The sequence below is a fragment of the Telopea speciosissima genome, chromosome 6 (assembly GCF_018873765.1).
Source record: "Telopea speciosissima isolate NSW1024214 ecotype Mountain lineage chromosome 6, Tspe_v1, whole genome shotgun sequence".
Taxonomy (NCBI): domain Eukaryota; kingdom Viridiplantae; phylum Streptophyta; class Magnoliopsida; order Proteales; family Proteaceae; genus Telopea; species Telopea speciosissima.
In genome coordinates, this window is record NC_057921.1 from 34,926,354 (window position 1) to 34,944,439 (window position 18,086).

Sequence of the window (18,086 nt, forward strand, 5' to 3'; positions counted from 1 at the left end):
CTTGGTCACATTGTGTCCAAAGAAGGGATCAAGGTTGATAGATCTAAGGTGGACCTTATAGCCAATTTACCACCACCCAAGAGTGTGAAGGACATTCGATCTTTTCTTGGCCATGCAGTTTTTATAGAAGATTCATCAAGGACTTTAGCCGATAGCTAGACCTCTCACCTCTCTTTTGGCAAAGGACTGCCCATTTGATTTCTCTTCTCGAGTGTCATGATAGTTTTGAGCAATTGAAAAGAGCGTTGACTTCAGCCCCCATTATTCAAGCTCCAATTTGGACAGCTTCATTTGAACTTATGTGTGATGCCTCCGATTTTGCTATAGGGGCTGTTCTTGGGCAAAGAATCAATAAATTGCCCCATGTGATTTATTATGCAAGTAGGACTCTTAATGATGCACAACTTAATTATACCACCACCGAGAAAGAATTTTTAGTCGTTGTGTTTGCTTTAGAGAAGTTTAGGCCCTACTTGGTTGGATCACATGTGATTGTTTATACCGACCATGCAGCTATCAAATATCTTGTGCGTAAGAAAGATGCCAAGGCTCGCCTCATTAGGTGGGTCCTTTTGTTACAAGAATTTGATCTTGAAATTAGGGATAAGAAAGGGTGTGAAAATTTGCTGCGACTCATCTATCCCGGCTGCCTAATTCCTTGATCGTTGATTCTCCAACAACGAGAATTTTCCCGATGAGTATCGATGGGTGTCTAGTGAACCTTGGTTTGTCGACATTGTTAATTATCCGGTTACGGTGTGACACGCACATTGGTCCACCCAAGATAAGAATCGCTTTTCACAAGTTAAGTATTTTTTTGGGATGATCCTTATCTTTTAAGACCGCCGAATCAAGTAACCGAGATGTGTCCCTCGATCATGAGCAACAATCTGCTTATCTTTTTGCCATGATCAGCTTGTGGAGGCCATTTTGGGCCTAATAAGATCGCGCCAAAGTTTTACAAAGGTGGATTTTATTGGCCTAGTCTGCTTAAAGACGCTTTTACTTATTGCGGCATGTTCTTCATGCCAATCCTTAGGGCGTCTTACTAAGAGAAATATGATGCCCCTCAACCCACCGTGGTTGAGGTGTTTGATGTATGGGGTATTGATTTCATGGGGCCTTTCCCTAACTCTTTTGGTAACCCGTACATATTACTTGTGTGGACTATGTGTCCAAATGGATTGAGGCGCTTGCTTGTAAGACCAATGACCACAAGGTGGTTGTGAAATTTCAAGGAGAACATCTTCTCCCGTTTTGGTACTCCCGGTCTCATTAGTGATCGGGCAAGCATTTTTGTAATCGGCCTTTTGAGGCCCTCATGAAAAAGTATGGTGTCGTCCATAAGTTGGCCACACCCTACCATCCCTGCACGGCCAGTTGAGGTTTCAAATAGGCGATCAAGCAAATTCTTGAGAAAACCATCAACCCGAACCGCAAGGATTGGTCTAACCGATTGGTAGATGCGTGTGGGCCCATAGGACAGCCTTCAAGACCGATCTTGGTCAATCTCCGTACTGCCTGGTGTATGGAAAGGCATGTCACTTACCTCGTAGAGATTGAGCACAAGGCCTTTGGGCTATCAAGAAGCTTAACTTTGACCTACACACCGCAGTGCCCATAGGAAACTCCAACTATCCGAGTTGGAAGAGCTTAGGAATGAGGCATATGAGAATGCCCGAATTTACAAGGAAAAACCAAGGCTTTCCATGATAGGCACATTTTGAGAAAATCTTTTGAGGTAGGCCGTAATGTTTTGTTGTACAATTCTCGCTTGCATATCTTTCCGTAAGTCTGCGTTCTAGATGGGATGGGCCCTATATTGTTCAAAAAGTTTATCCTCATGGGGTGTTGAAGTCCTCAATCCAAGTACAGAGCTACTTTCAAGGTCAATGGCCAAAGATTGAAGCCGTACATAGAGATGCCTACTCCAGCTTGACGAAGAGGTCATGAATCTCCATGAGCCTCTTTACCTTGACCCCGATATCCTGGTATGTATCCCTCCCTTGTCCTTATTCTTTCTTTTCTCGCATGCATTGAGGACACCGCATGAATTAAGTGTGGGGGTGTGTTGGACTTTAATTGTGAATTTTGAATTTTGTGAATTTTGATTGTGGCGATAGTTTTTGGGTATGTGCATAAGTCTCTTCGATTTGCAAAGCGAGAGTGAGAGGGAATTAGGTGCCCTCCTAGCATGCGAAATAATAAAAAATCCCTTTTCAAGGATGGTAGTTGGTTTGTATCGTGATGGGGATTGAGTTTGAAAATATGAGTGCTACTTCATGTGATGGTTAGATTCCTCTATGTGTTTATGGACCCCTTTGATCTTTTGGCTAGTAGTTGAGACCAATTTGTTTGTGGCAAGGCAAGGCATGAAAGTGGAAGTGAATGAAAAAAAAAAAAAAAAAAAAAAAAAAAAAACAAGGAACAAAAAAGAAAGTGGAATTCCTTAGGACTAGACAGGCACTCGTGCCTCATGAAGCAGGGTGACTTGATCGAAATTCCTTGGAAGGAAACTCAAAAAAAAAAAAAAAACTCTTGCATCAATGTCTCAATGTCTTATGGATATATGCAAAAGCGAAGCTACCAAGTATTTGGGTGTCTGTGTATGCTCCACCATGTCATTCAGAACAAGAGTGGAGTAGAAATAGAGTTTGTGGTTGAGAAAGAAAAACTTTTGCCTTAATGCCTAAAAAAAAAAAAAGTATGGTCAACAATACTCAATGCCTAAGTCTTTGGTTCCATCGATGCTATGGGGGGTTTACTTGAAGATGAGTAGCGTTCAGAAAATATGAGGAGATCCCTTGAACTTGATGCATGCTTGTTACATGAATTGATGTGGGGTGATAAAATTCAAGTGTGGGGGAACCTTTGGCTCCTTGATCATTAGTTGAACACTTTTTGGGATTATGTGCACCGTCCTACTTATGCCATGATTAAAATTTGCAGCATTTATTTACAATTGAATTTTGGGTGTATATTCACGCAAACACCCACGAGACACAACTCGTCCACTAGGGGTAACCTAGGGGTTTAAAGGCTTGTTGCACATGCTAAGTGCAACCGTGATTCCTACGAAAGTGAGTTAGGATTTTCTGCATTCTAGGTTAGTTTTTGTTTTTGCTTTACTTGAGGACAAGTAGACGTTCAAGTGTGGGGGAATCTGATGAGCACATTTATGTGTGAAATTTTAGGGCATAAATTATACATTTTACCACATTGGACAGAGTTACTCGGTGCTTTCTTGTGCTTTTCAGGGTTTAGGTGAATTCTTGTGAAAATGAAGGAGATGATGCTAAGGAGATGTTTTTAAGCTTTTTAGAAGTGTAAATGGATGCATAGCCCATCGAGTCAGCCTCGCAATGGTTCAAACGCGCTTAATTCCGAGTTGAAACGAAGAAGTTATGGCCGCTTTCGTAACGATGCGTGAAAATGGTCTGCAGGGGTTTATTTATAATTATTGACAGTCGGATGGGAACAAAGTGAAACGGAAGTTCGGATTTTAGGGGCCTTAATGAAATTATCAGAAGTTACTTTACTGTACCCGAAAGATTCCATTTGGAAGGCTCGACAGTCCAACTTCAACTTGAGATATCTTGGGCTCCCCAACTCCGAATTGGATGAAATTTGGGTCTATTTTGTGTGATTTTTCGCAAGGAACACAATGGTGAGACCTATATAAGCACCCCATGCTCCACGTTTTCTGAAGGACAGAATGGGTATTTTATTTATTCTTAAAGGAATCCTAGTCATCACCCTTACTCTCTCTCTCCTCCAACTTCTCAAGGGCACTTCGAAATTCTACTTGGGATAGATTTATATTTTCTCATCTATGGAAGGTTGAAAATCAAAGATGCTTTGATTTTATTGCTTGGAGAAGATATCTACAAAGAAAAGGAAGACTTGTTAAAATTGAAGTTTATTTTTCTGAAATAGAAGGCCTATGTAAAACAATCTTTCTTCTTCTTCTTTCTATTTTTTTCTTTTTCTTAGGATTCAAGGCATTGTAAAAGAGGAAAGAGAAGAGAATATTCTCTTTCTTAGGAATATTTCTCCTACACTTCCATCTTCTCTCTTCTCCTCTCTTCCACCTATAAATACCCCCTACCTCTCTTGTAAAATTGGCTCATTCACTTAGTGAAATTTCTTCTCTTCTTCTCCTTCTAATTTGTGATTTTTTGGCTTTTCTAAGTTCTAGTTTGCTTTTATAATTTTTAGTTAATGGTTATAATAGGTTTAGTTTATGCTTTAATTTCAATTTAAGTCTTCAATTGGGTTGTAATTTCTTAATTCTAGTTTAGGTTTTAAGCCTTCTAGTCTAAGTTCTTAAGTTGATGACAAGACTTGAAGATTTAGAAGAGGAGGCCATGGTAAGTTTATGCAAGTATTCAAGCTTTTCATTTACATTCATGCAAGCACATCCAGGTTTTACTATCTAAACTCTCAATCTCATTCTCCATCTCCTCTATCTCTCTCTATCTTCTTCTTCTTCCCCCTCTATTTCTTTTATTTTAATTTTATATGGTTGTAGTTTATGGATGCATTTTTATTCCTTATTTCTTTTTATGTGGTTAGTATGTGTGGCTGCATTTTTATTCCTTTCAATTCGCTTTAGTTCGATAGGTTAGATGCTCATGTGTTAGGACGCCGATTTAATCCCTTAATTTTGTTAGATGCTTGTGAGTTAGAATTAATTATTTTTTTTATTTAAAAATTTAAAAAAAAAAAAAAAAAAAAAAATTTTTTGAAAAAAAATTTTTTTTTTTAAAATAGTAGAGAAAATCCCCACGTCTAAGCAAAAAACGCAAAACAAACTAGACCCCCAATGTTTTTTTTTAAAAAAAAAAAAAAAAAAAAAAAGGAAAAAAAAAACCACCCAGATTATGGAGTCAAGTTTGGCACTTCCTCTATCCAGTGTGATAACACAAGTGCTATAAATCTAAGCAAGAACCCAATTTTACACTCTAGAGTTAAGCACATTGATATTCGTCATCACTTCTTACGTGATACAGCTCAAAGAGGTGAAATCCAACTTGACTTTATAGAGATCGAGAAGCAACTTGCAGATATTTTTACAAAACCCCTGAGTGATGAGAGATTTTGTATGCTAAAAAGAGAACTAGGGATATGTAACCCCTTTAAATGATTAATTGTATCTTTATTATTTTTTTTATCTCCACTTTTTGACAATGACAAAGGGGAAGAAATATATAGAAATGGAAATAGATTGAAATGATTGTAATGGAATGCTTTTAAACTTATGCATATTGTAATTTGTTGTTTATCTGTTTCAAGTTTCAAGTTTATGAATGAATGTGCAACTTCCTTTGAAATCAATGATATGTGCAATTTCTTTTAAACTTTTAAAATTTCTTCAATTTAAAGTTCCTTCATTATATTTTGTTTATGAATTATTTGTTATCATCAAAAAGGGGGAGATTGTTGAGGAAAAGTTCTCATACTTTAACTCCATTATCTATCAAGATGAAAACATTGTTTTGACGATAACAAATAAAATCATATTGGACTAACTCTTGTTTAAGATGCATAGATAAGAGCATGACACCAAGTGAGGGGGAGCACTCAATTCAAGAGATTGATGCTCAAGTATATTTGTCTTATCTTTCAAGACATCAAGAATCATGAAAAATGAAAAACAAATTTTGAAGATAAAAATCAAGACAAACTGGAAGCACTTACCTTGAAGACATTCAAGATTTTCAAGACTTGAAGTTGTACTTAAGTTGTAAATATTTTAAAGTCACAAATAATGTAATGCACACACACAAGCATACATTCATTACATAGACTTTAGGAGGTTAAAAATAACCCCAAGTCATATGACCAAACTCATTGGTAACCCCCAAGTTAGTCCATCAAAGGATTTAGCTTATTTCAGCAAAAATTAGCTGATCTGACATACCGGATCATTAAACGGCATACCAGATCAGTTATGATCTCAAGGAAATGCCTGTAGTAGCCTTCCAGCGTGTGTTGGATTGTGATCCAGCATATCGGATCAAAGTTTTGCTGTGTCCCACCCTGAATCGACATATTGGATCATGATCCAGCATACCAAATCATGATATAACCATTATGATTTTGACCGTTGAAACAAAGACCCTTTTAGGAAATTTGGTGAACCAGCATACCGGATTAGGAACCGGTATACCGGATTGTGACTGTCTAATTCAATCCGATCTTACGACAATTTTCTAATTAATTAGAGCTACCTAGCCTATAAATAGGCACCTATTTAAGCTCTAATTACTATTAATTACCATCATTAAGAGACTTCAATATAAGCTCTACATTGCAATAGCTTCAAGTGAGAATTCAAGCATTCATTCAAGCATATTCTCTCACATGCTCCGTCACTTCACTTAGCATTAAACATCAAGTTAAAAGGTAGCATACACACTACTAAGGTTTAGGTAACTCTTTCTTTAGTACCTTTATTTAAATGGTATTTTGAGTCCTCTTGTTCAGAATCAAGAGTAGTTTGAGTCCTCTTGCTCGAAATCAAGATTAGTTGGTTGTGTGAGTCCTCTTACTCTTAATCAAGATTTGTACGAGTTCTCTTGCTCATTCTCAAGATTGGCTTTAGTGGCATTCTCTCTAAGGTGAGAGGAGTAGATGTAGGTAAGTTTTGGCCGAACCATTATAAATCTCGGTATTATCTTTGCAATTTACTTATTTTATATTGATAATATTAAAAATGAGGGATAGCGGGAACGCATATAAACCACAAATATACATCCAATGTATAAACATAATAGCACATCCATGCAAGGAAAAATATAAACATATAAACACCAATGGTTATAGGATAGCATCTCTAATCAACATGAGTTCATAACCATGATAAACTCACTTTGATTAAAAAATGGATGGGAGCAAGCATAGCCTCATATGTCACTCCCACTCATGGTAATTATAGTGTGATGATGCATATGCAACTAATTATTATTATAGGGAAAAATTCTAAAACTATAATAAACTTGGACGCTTGAAGCGGGCAAAACCTTCCTTTAATCCTCCCTCCAACGAACCGGCAAGATCCTTGATCCACGATCCGAAAATACGATCCCGATCTCAACACGATCTCCAAGCAGTTACAATGAATAATTTTAAACTAATTCAAAAATTATTACAACTCTTTCCAAATAAATAAAATTACATAACAGAAAACCAGTCCACCAAAATTGGACTGCCTAGAGGAGAAAAAAGAAATTACATATAAAATCACATCCATGCCATGCCTGGCACACACATACATCTAATGCATGTAATTTTTAAATCCCATAACCATGGTCCACATTACATATATGATGCTTAAAAAATAATATTCTAATATTTTATGTGAAAATTGCCCAAAAACACATAAAAACATCATTCCATGACAATCCAAGTTATTATGATCATGTGCATCCAATGCATCCATCATACAACCATTACCATGACAACTTATGTCACAATAGTTATATGCATGGCATGACCATTACCATGACAATCCAATGTCACTATGATCATGTGCACCACATAGCCATTACCATGACAACTTATACCATAATGGTTATGACACATACCCCCACAAAGCCATCACATACATGCTTAAAATAAAATTAATAATCATAAAATTATAATAAGCCATTATGCCTATTGGGGAAGGTGGGTGAAGGGAGGAATCTCTCCACCCATCTTCTCCAATGAAATTCCCTTCAACAAGTAAACCAGATTTTTTGTTTTTTTTATATTGAAAAACTACTACACAAAAATAGCCAAAGGGAAAATCATTAAACAAAGTGCACAAAGGCACAAGGCAGCATCGCATGCAGCAAGGCTGCCCACACATGCGCGCGGCAGCCAGGTGCGCATAAAGAGAGGGGGTGTGGTGTGGCATGGGGCTGGGGTGCGTGTGGCAGGTGGGGTGCGCGCAAGCAGCCAGCTCGCGGCCCCCTTGGTCACATGCATCTCATCCCAAAAAAAAAAATTTTAAATAAAAAACTGAATACAATTTTTGAGAGTATCACATAAATAATGAAAAAAAGAAAACAACCCCATCGATAAAGAGGCTCTGATACCACTGTTAGCATCGCAAGTGTGATCAATGCGGAAGCGTAAACAAGATCACAATATCGATGGAGAAGTCATTCAATAACAGAACGAAATAGGGATCGATTATTACCTAAGCCTACAGATGCAAGACCTCCAATCGATGATAACCCTTTCTCGATCATTTCACGCACCACGCAAGCTTTGCGTTCCCCACACGGTCAAGCTGTCTCCTCCACACTTCCAAGAGCACAAAAGCTTAGACTATCTCTAAGATCAAACACTAAGAGAGGGGAAGGAGAAAACGGTTTAGGAGGGAGAGGGAGAGCTCCATGATTTGGGTGCCTTGTGCATTCCTTATGTGTGATTTTGCAATCCCATAATTAAATATGAATTGCTCCTCACACAACCCCAATTTGGTAGCTCACATAGGCAAGGCATATTGAGTTTCCTATTGGGACTCAATAGCTAGCCCATCTAATCTTTTCCCACAAGGAAAGATATGCATTGCTAAGGAAATCCAATCTTGGGTGGAATATCTAATATTTCCCTATTGGGTTTCCTTTTCTAACAGGTGGCTTCAACTTGGGGATGGTAATAATGCTTTCTTCCATAAATCAGTTGGGTGCAGAAAAAATGTTAATCATATTTTTGAGGTGAAGCGAGTGAATGGTACCACCACAGAGGATCCTAAACTCATTAAGGAGGAAGTTGTCATCTATTTCAAGGAGTTATTTGGGCAGGACCAGCAAATTGGAGGGTCTCTACCGGATAGCTTTGCTTTTTCGTGGGTCCTTACAGAGGGGCAGAGGAGAGATCTTGTGGCTGATGTGACAGCAGAGGATATCAAGGCAGTGGTGCTTTCTAGCCGTGGCAGTAAAGCTCCAGGGCCTGATGGGATCAGTCAGGTTTCTTTAAATCCTCCTGGGATTTGGTGGGTGCAGATGCAATTGAGACGGTGTAATGGTTCTTTTCCTAGTCTATAATGCCCAAGTCAGTTAACTCAACGTTTATTTGCCTCATTCCTAAATCTGATAGGGTCATGGACTTTGGTGGAAATAGACCGATTGCTTTGTGCAATCTTGTCTATAAATTTATTACTAAGATTTTGGCTAACCGGATCCAGGCTGTGGTGGGAGATTTGATTTTTAAAAACCAATCAGCATTTAGGGGAAGAACTATTTCTGACAACATTTTGGTTTGCCATGATGTGGTGAGAGGTATTGAAAGGAAGAATGTTTCCCCTTCGGCAATCCTTAAGATCGACTTGCACAAAGCCTATGATTCTTTGAATAGAATCTTCTTGTTCGATGCCATGTGCCATATGGGATTCCTTTTGAGATTTATCCAATGGGTTCAAGCTTGTGTGGAGTCATCCATGTTCTCTTTTTAATTAACGAGAGTTCAGCTGGGTACTTTGATAGTAGAAGGGGAATTCGTCAAGGGGACCCGATGTCCCCTTATTTATTCACTATTGCTATGGAGGCTTTAACAGTCATGATTGGCAGTTTGGTGCAGGATGAAGGATTACATCTCCTTCCCAGTTGTAAGACGTTGAATCTATCTCATTTGATTTTTGCTAATGACATTATGCTATTAATGAGGGCGGATAGAACTTCTATTTCAAATGCTTTGGAGATTCTTAGTTCATTTTCTAGCTACTCTGGGCTACAGCTCAATAGAGCCAAATCCTCTATTATTATTGGAGGTATTGATCAAGCTATCAAGCAAGAGCTGGTATATTTGTTTAGTTTTAAGGAAGTGCAGCTTCCTATTAAATATTTAGGGGTGCCACTAGTCTCTTGAAAATTGAACATTAGTGATTGTGCTCCTTTATTCGAGATGGTTCGTAGGAAGTTGGAGGGTTGGAAATGCAGATTTTTATCTTACGCTGGCAGGTTGCAATTAATAAATCCGGTGTTACAAGGAGGTTATATCTACGAGTGTGGTCTCTTTGCCTTGCCAGGTAAGGTGATAAAAAAGTTGGAGTCTATGTTTGCCCACTTTTTATGGTTAGGTCCGGGTTTGGAAAGAAAGATGCACTTAATTTCTTGGGATTCTATTTGCAAACCTACCATAGAGGGTGGATTGGAGATTAAAAGAATCAAGGACATGAATGGTGCAGGGATTGTTAAATTGATCTGGAGAATTGTTTCCAACAAGGACAGCCTATGGGTCAAATGGGTGCATTGAAAATATTTAAAATTTGATTCTTTGTGGACATTGAGAGTTCTGAAGGACTGTACTTGGGTGTGGCGAAAAATATTGAAGTATAGAGGCAAAGTTGAGCGTTTGATCCAGCATAAAATTGGCAATGGTGAAGGTACCAGATTATGGCTTGATCCATGGCATCCAGAGGGTGTTCTCATCAAAAGATTTGGGGATAGATTAGGTATGATGCAGGTTCAGATAGACTTGCTCCTATGCTTTCGATTTTAGTTGATGGGGGTTGGGACCCGGGACCAATGAGATCGATTGCCCTTGAGATTACGTGGAGCCCGCTCGGAAATATTACAAGGCTTAATGCTTCAGATGATGATGTTGTTATTTGAAATGCAAATCCTTCAGGTCTCTTTTCTTCTAAATCGGCTTGGGAGCTTCTCTGGAGGCCGAGTCCGAAGGTCATATGGGCAGCTGCTGTGTGGTTTCATTTGAGTATCCCTAGGCAGTCCTTCACTTCTTGGAGATGCTTAGTCGACTCACTCCCTACATTAAACCAGCTTCAGAAGAGAAATGTTCATCTTGCACCATTTTTTGCTTATGCTGGTCAGGTTAGGAATGTAGAAACCACTTATTCTTTGAGTGTAGTTTCTCTGGTCAGATCTGGAGAGAAATCTATTGGCTTTGCTCTTCTAGATCCCCAACTTTAGATGTTATGGTGGAAGCTGAGTGGGTTGGTAAGGAGTTTGGAGGTGATCAGGTGGGATGCATTGGGAAAGTGGCATTTTGTGCTACCATTGCTCACTTGTGGATGGAGAGAAATTTCAGGATGTTCCGGAACAAATCGCGCACCAAATCTGCTATTATTCTTGAAATTTCTACTGATGTAAGGAATCGTTTTCACTCCATCACCCTTAGGGAGAAAAGATCCTATCGGAACTACTACCTTATTGATAAATGGGGGGTAAATGCTCCTCTATTGAGCTAGCTGGGTTGTTTGTATTTTGTTCGTTTTCGGGCTTTTCTTTTTAGCCTCTTAGGCTTATTGGAGCCCCCTTTGTATATTCCTTCTTCTTGTTTTATAAATTTGATTTACCGATAAAAAAAAAAGATATGGATTGAGAGTGAATTGTATCCACTAGGGGAAGGAAGGTTCAGGTTACACAAGGCAAGTCAAGACCCTATTTCGGAAACCCACTGTTCACCGGAGGGAAAGTAGGAAGGGGAGGAAGTTTTCGTGTTAGGGAGTGACCCGACTCATCTGTAAGGATTTAGAGTTAAAGTAGTTTTTTTATTACTGACCGTTGGATGTCAATCAGTCCACTTAGCAAGATCTTAAGGGGGTGTTGCACCGTCTAACTCCCGTCACGGTTAGACAGGAGCCAGATCTCATGTGCACAAGGCTCCAACCACTGCGGGGTCTGGGGTGGGTGAGCAAAACTTTTTCCATGACTTAAACTACAAGTCACTTTAGCGTGCCACTAACGACAACAAGGATGGGTGGAAATACCTCTATTGGAAAATTCAATCATATCTTTATCATCATTTTTTGTTTTATCCACCACAAAAGATTGCGAAGTCCCAAACTCGGCTCACCTCTACCACTTAGGAGGAGTGGATTCCATCTGGATGGCATCTCTACGTGAACCTGAGTTGGCCTTCAAAGATCATATAGTCTATTGTGGACCCCACAGGAAAATAATAGAACAACTTTGTATCCCACCAAGTCACCTCCATCACTACTACCACACAAGGGACCTCCCTCTTTGACACTTTCTTGCTTCTCTTTCCCAACACTGATACACACACACACACAAACAGAGTCCAGTTGAGCAAGAAGAATGAAGGAGAGCATTGTTCTGTATCCCTCTCCAGGGATCGGTCATCTTGTATCAATGGTGGAGCTAGGCAGAGTCATACTCAAACACTACCCATCTTTCTCCATCTCTATCCTCATCACACCCCCACCTTACAACACAGGCTCCACCACTCCTTACATCACCCATGTCTCCTCCACCACTCCATCCATCACCTTTCACAACCTCCCCTCCGTCCCAATCTCTCCCGACTCAATCTCTTCCCCTCACCACGAAGCCCTTCTCATCGATGTCATCCTCCGCAACAATCAAAACGTCCACCAAACCCTCCTCACCATTTCCCACACCTCCAACATCCGAGCCCTCATCATCGACATGTTCTGCTCCGCCGCTCTTGACGTCGGTGCATCCCTTGACATCCCAACTTACTACTTCTTCACCTCCGGCGCCGCTTGCCTCGCCTTCTTCCTCTACTCCCCAACCATCCACGGTAACACTACTAAGAGTTTCAAAGACCTTAACAGCCCTCTTCACTACCCTGGCATTCCACCGGTCCATCCCTTGGATGTCCCCAAGCCCATGCTAGATCGTACCGATAAGGCTTACGAAGGTCTCTTAGACTTCAGTTCACGATTGCCGGAATCAAAAGGGATTCTTGTGAACACGTTTGAAGCATTAGAGCCTACAGCTCTGAAAGCGATATTGGGCGGACACTGTGTCCCCCACCGTCCAACACCTCCGGTTTACTGCATCGGACCATTGATTGAGGATCGAAAAGGATCAAATGGCAGCGGCGGCGGCGGTGGTGGTGGTGGCGGTGATTCTTCTGCCACCGTAGATTGCTTTACATGGCTTGATTCTCAACCGATTCGAAGCGTTGTGTTCTTGTGTTTTGGGAGCTTGGGGTTGTTCACTGCAGCACAGCTGAAGGAGATCGCTATAGGGTTGGAGAAGAGTGGGGAGAGGTTCTTGTGGGTGGTGCGCAATCCACCTATGGAGGACAAAAGCTGGCGCAATTTAGCACCACCTGAACCGGATTTGGATACTTTACTGCCCGAAGGGTTTTTGGATAGGACAAAGGAGAGGGGACTTGTGGTAAAACTCTGGGCCCCACAGGTGGAGGTATTGAATCGAGAATCGGTGGGTGGATTCGTGACTCACTGTGGTTGGAACTCGGTGTTGGAAGCAATTTGTGCTGGTGTACCTATGGTGGGGTGGCCCCTCTATGCCGAGCAACGGTTGAATCGGATATTTCTCGTGGAGGAGATGAAGCTGGCTTTGTCGATGGACGAGTCAGAAGGTGGGTTCGTGAGTTCTGCCATGGTCGAAAAACGGGTTAAGGAGTTGATGGGATCCGAGGAAGGGAAAGCACTAAGAGAGCGAACCTTGGCATTGAGAGATGCTGCCAAGGCTGCTATGGCTGAGGGCGGGTCGTCCAGAGTAGCGTTGGCTAGATTGGCAGAGTTGTGGAGTGGAGGATAAGTATATAGAGAGAACAGAGAATGGATCATCTGCGCGTACATGCATGTGAACATACACCTCTTAGTCTATCACATGTTTATTTTATTTTCATAAACGAGAGGGGAGACTATGATCATTTGGTGGATGTGTGACTATATACAGGAGCTCCTTATTACTCACTCTCTCTTTCTCTCTCTCAATGTAATGTAGTTGGATTGCTACATACCATTAATTACCATCACGTCCACTGCTAATTGTAGAGAGAGTTGAAAAATACTGCAGTAGGAGATGCAGGGGACTATTATTTATGTATTCAATTTGTATGTGCATTCAATGGTTGTAGTGGGGTGTAATGTGGTGTGGTGCCTAGTTAGCAAAATCGTGTTTACAATGGTATTGCCGTTTTTTTTTTATCGTTTTAAATGCATAGTCTCGTTTCTATTAAACAAAAAAACAAATTAAATGCATATTCTCATTTGTTTCTCAAACAAAAGATTAAAAACGGCAATAAGCTCCTTTTTTGTTTGGGAAATTTTCATCGACACCCCCCGTTGGACCGTGAAATTAATGCCACCCCACTAAGTGCCAATATATCAATTTAGGCCAAAAAACTAACGGGGTTAACTGAGTTGAATGTAAATAACTAAACTACCCTTTACCCACTAGCATCTTTTAGGCCGTTAGATGAAATGGAAGTCATCCCAACCATTCAATCCCTCGCTTCTCCACCACTCCTGGTGTCTCTCTCTCAAACTACCCACCCTTGTGCCAACATGCTGCAAGCATGCAACTGACCGGAGAACAGGCTTTGGCAGCCGCCACCATCCCTATCCTTCTTCCCCTGTCTTGTTAGAACAGAGCCTGCAAGTTGTGCCCTTCATTGCCTTCTTGGTGAAGCTCAACCAAACTTTCTATGCCCATGGGAACAACCTCAACCAGCTGGCTTCTGGCTGAAGCTCCGCAATCATTGCCTTCTTGTCTTTGAGAGCTGGAGGAGGGGTATTCATGTTAGTGTTAGTTAAGGGGGGGTGAATTAGTGTTCTTCAAAAACAATCCCTAAATTCCAAACCTATGTAGATGTCGATGGAGAAGACGTCAAGCAAACCTGATTGGCCGGGGCAAGCCCGTAGTTATCAATCCCACAACACACATGCACGTCCACCTCGCAACCACTATGTGGCCAGGTCTACCAGATAGTGCACCCCACTCTGCAGATCAAACACACTCCAATATATGCAATGAAAGTAAAGCAGACAAGACACCAAATTTACGTGGTTCGGCCAAACCGCCTACATCCACGGAGCAATACCCTATCCAGGGTTTCGTATATTGCTCAATACACTACTCAAATTTTGACTGCAACAACATCCCAGGAACTACAATCCCTGCTTCGGTTTGTGCAACAATACAAACAAGGGCAACAACCCCTTCTCCAATCAAGCCTCAACTTGAATGGAATTACAATCAACAATTGAGTACAAGAATGTAAAATCCCCCCATACAAGACCCAATAGTAGGGTTTTCACATAGTCTAGGGTTCCAACAAAGCAAACAACCTAGAACATAAAAAATTAGGGTTTTACAGAATTAGATTACCTCTCACAAATTAATCCCAACAATCATGAAGCCTCTGATGCATAGAAATTGTGTCTGTGTACGCTCCACTGCTCAAACCATCTTCAATACGGAGTCATCGAGCATAAACTAGTGATTACTTCGACTTTTCATGCTCAGACGACGCTGTAATTGGTTCCAATGGCTTCCTCGAGAAAAAATACCCAAGTTTAAAAAAAAAAGTTCATCAAAAAAACCTTGAAAACGAGAGAGATATGGTCAGTTAAAGTTTTGTTGTCAAAACCCTAATCGAGGAGGCTTTTAGAACTTTTTCAGAAGCGAATAGGGGGTGTTATGCAATAATTGAAAAAGCGCTGATTGAGTAAGGCGACAGTACACCAAGGTTTGCTACACGCGACCAATTACATACCGAGCGCAAGAATATTTTTCGCCATGATTTGTGCTCTTAAGCACACCTTCACAGAAATACTTAAAATGGAATCTTCACATCTAGACCATCCATAACTGATCCCCCAACCGATTAGAGCTTACAAAACGGAATCTTGCTCTTAAAACACACATTTTATACCCAAATCAACCCAAACAAATTGGAAAATGGCCTCTATAACCACAACAACGTGATTGCATAACTTGTTGCAATAAAAAAACAATAGAATGCTCTCTAAAAAGCTCCAACTTTTCACAAAGATCTCCCATTTTGATTCTTTTTCGCACACTTCCACGGAAATCACAATAACTGCTTCGTTCAAGCTCACAATGACATAATTCAGATTGCGTTGGAACCACGACTCGACAAACTAAATTTCTTATGAAGATTTTTTTGCCCAGTTTTCCCATTAAGTCTTCAAAAAATAGCTGCAAAGTGGACCCCACTGCACGATCCTATGAAATTGCAACTTTTGATGTACGAGGCCTTCATTTTCTGCTTCGAACCTTTGCCAAACACTTCTTAGGGACCCAATATACTGCCAATATCCATCTTCCATGCTCGGATGCCGCTGTAACCATGCCAAATGACCAAACTACGCTTAACACTGTGTAGAAGCCCGTTTGACCATTCCAACTCTACCAAACCACCAATAGCTACTGCCACAAGACCACTATGACCAACTACGTTGCCAACAATGACAACAACATTCCACACACTCCAATGGACTAACAATCTTCCCCTTTGGAATTGTTGGCAACTGACTGCATAAAGTCATCCTGACTGCGTGATGCACTTCTCTCCCCCTTTGACAACAAGTACAAAGGGTACCAATGCGTCCCCTGCACGGAAGCTCGCCCTACTCTCCATGCACATGTACCATCATCTATTGTGCTCGTGGAGTAATAACTTCAGGTTTGTCTTTGAGTGTGTTGCGTCAGGAAATCGTACAAGGGTCCCTCGAGTGTCGTAACCTGCAAAAGGATCAAAGTGACAAAGGAGAACCGATGTGGTTCCGGTCTAGGACTCTCCGATGCCTAGGTTAGATCTCTCTGAGCAAACAGATGAATGATAGAATTCAAGATAGATGATGGAGTAGCATACCTTCCTTTTTATAATGGAGTATGGCGGTGTGGAGAGTCCCAGTTGATGGCAACTAATCCCCGTAGTAGATAGAGTCTTGGTGTGTCAGGGGTCTTCCATGGTTGGTTGCCCCTCTACGGGGAGATAGTGTCCTAGTAAAGATGGTGTCTCCGATAGATAAACGTAGATGTGTTGTCAAATAAGGTGCTTGTATCCATCTTGGATTGTGTAGTTGATAGGTGATGGTATAGAGTTCTGAAGATGGTGTAGGTCTTGCTTATGACGATGGTAGTAACCTAGTCTTATTCTTGGTCCGTGGAGGGAGGTCATTCGGTCTACGCCCATGGACGACCGGGCAGTCCGCCCCCACGGTTGGTTCTTCGTCGGTCCGATCTTGGTCCACCTCCTTGGACCAGGGACATGTGGCGGCCTCTGATTGGTTGGGGTGAATTTGGGTTTATCATTTTCCCCCCACTCTCTTGGGTCAGAATGTCCAAGAGAGTAGGTTCTGCATTCTCAGGGGGTTTGCTGTGAATTTCCGCTCATTGGAGAGTATGCTTGTGAATCACTTGGTGAAGGGGGAGAGGTTGTGGGTTCAAACCTCTCCTCTTGCACCCTTTCTTTTTCTTCTCTTTGTGTAGATATATCTTCTTCATCTCTCTCTTCCTTTTTCATCCTTTCACTTTTTTGCTCTCCTCTCTCTTGCTTTTTTATTTTCACTTTTTTCCTTGGGATCTTCTCCCTATTTGGCATTTTGCTTTTTTGGTGCCCTCAAGTGTTTGTTCTTGGGTTGCAATGAATAGTTGAGCCTTCTATATGGTCTCTTGATCTCTCTAGGCCATCAGCCTTGCTTTGGGGGATTTGTCTTCCCTTGTGCTTGCTACTTGTGTTTCTATGCCACTAGCCGCCGCCAGCCTACCCACAATAGGCAATCAGCGCCCACCATCTTCAGCCCACGTCTGGTGCATTTGATCAGTGCTAGTTCGGGTCACGCTAGTCCAGGCCACACCCATCGATCCGCACCTAGTCGCTCGTTGGTCCGAGGTGGGTGGATCAACGCCAGTGCACCGATCCGCGCCTATTGGTGATCAGCGCCCATTCCGTACCCATTTGTGTCTACGGTCCTTCGACGCCCGTCTATCGATCTGCGCCTGCGGTTGATTCAGCGCCCATTTGTGTCTGTAGTCCCTCGACGTCCGCCAAATGATCTGTGCCCCTTAGTGATTGGCGCACGTGCATCGATCCGTGCCCCTTGGTGATAGGCGCCCGTGCATTGATCCGTGCCCATTGGAGATCAGCGCCTGTTTGTGTCCACAGTCCTTCGACGCCCGTCTATTGATCCGCACCTACGGTCGATTCAATGCCCCTTTGTCATCCGCTGTCCTTCGACGTCCGTCAATCGATCCGTGCCTATGATCGATCAGCGCCCCTTTGTTGTCTGCGGTCCTTCGGTGCCCGTCCATCTATTCAGCACCTACGATTGATCGGTGCCCCTTTGTCATCCGCGG

General features: G+C 41.5%; 1 protein-coding gene across 2 annotated transcripts in view; it reads left to right on the plus strand.

The window, feature by feature from the left end:
- Nucleotides 1-13,515, plus strand: part of LOC122664000 (UDP-glycosyltransferase 88A1-like) — a 45,592-nt gene extending 32,077 nt beyond the window's left edge. The window contains exons 1-2 of one of the 2 annotated variants that reach the window (XM_043859671.1): nt 12,023-12,804; nt 12,841-13,515. In XM_043859671.1, coding sequence (XP_043715606.1) covers nt 12,057-12,804; nt 12,841-13,514 — 1,422 coding nt within the window. In that variant the 5' untranslated portion in view covers nt 12,023-12,056 and the 3' untranslated portion in view covers nt 13,515. Of the gene's footprint in view, nt 1-12,022; nt 12,805-12,840 lie in introns of those variants that run through there. The other variant, XM_043859670.1, reaches the window with a different exon arrangement.
- Nucleotides 13,516-18,086: the final 4,571 nt, after the last annotated feature.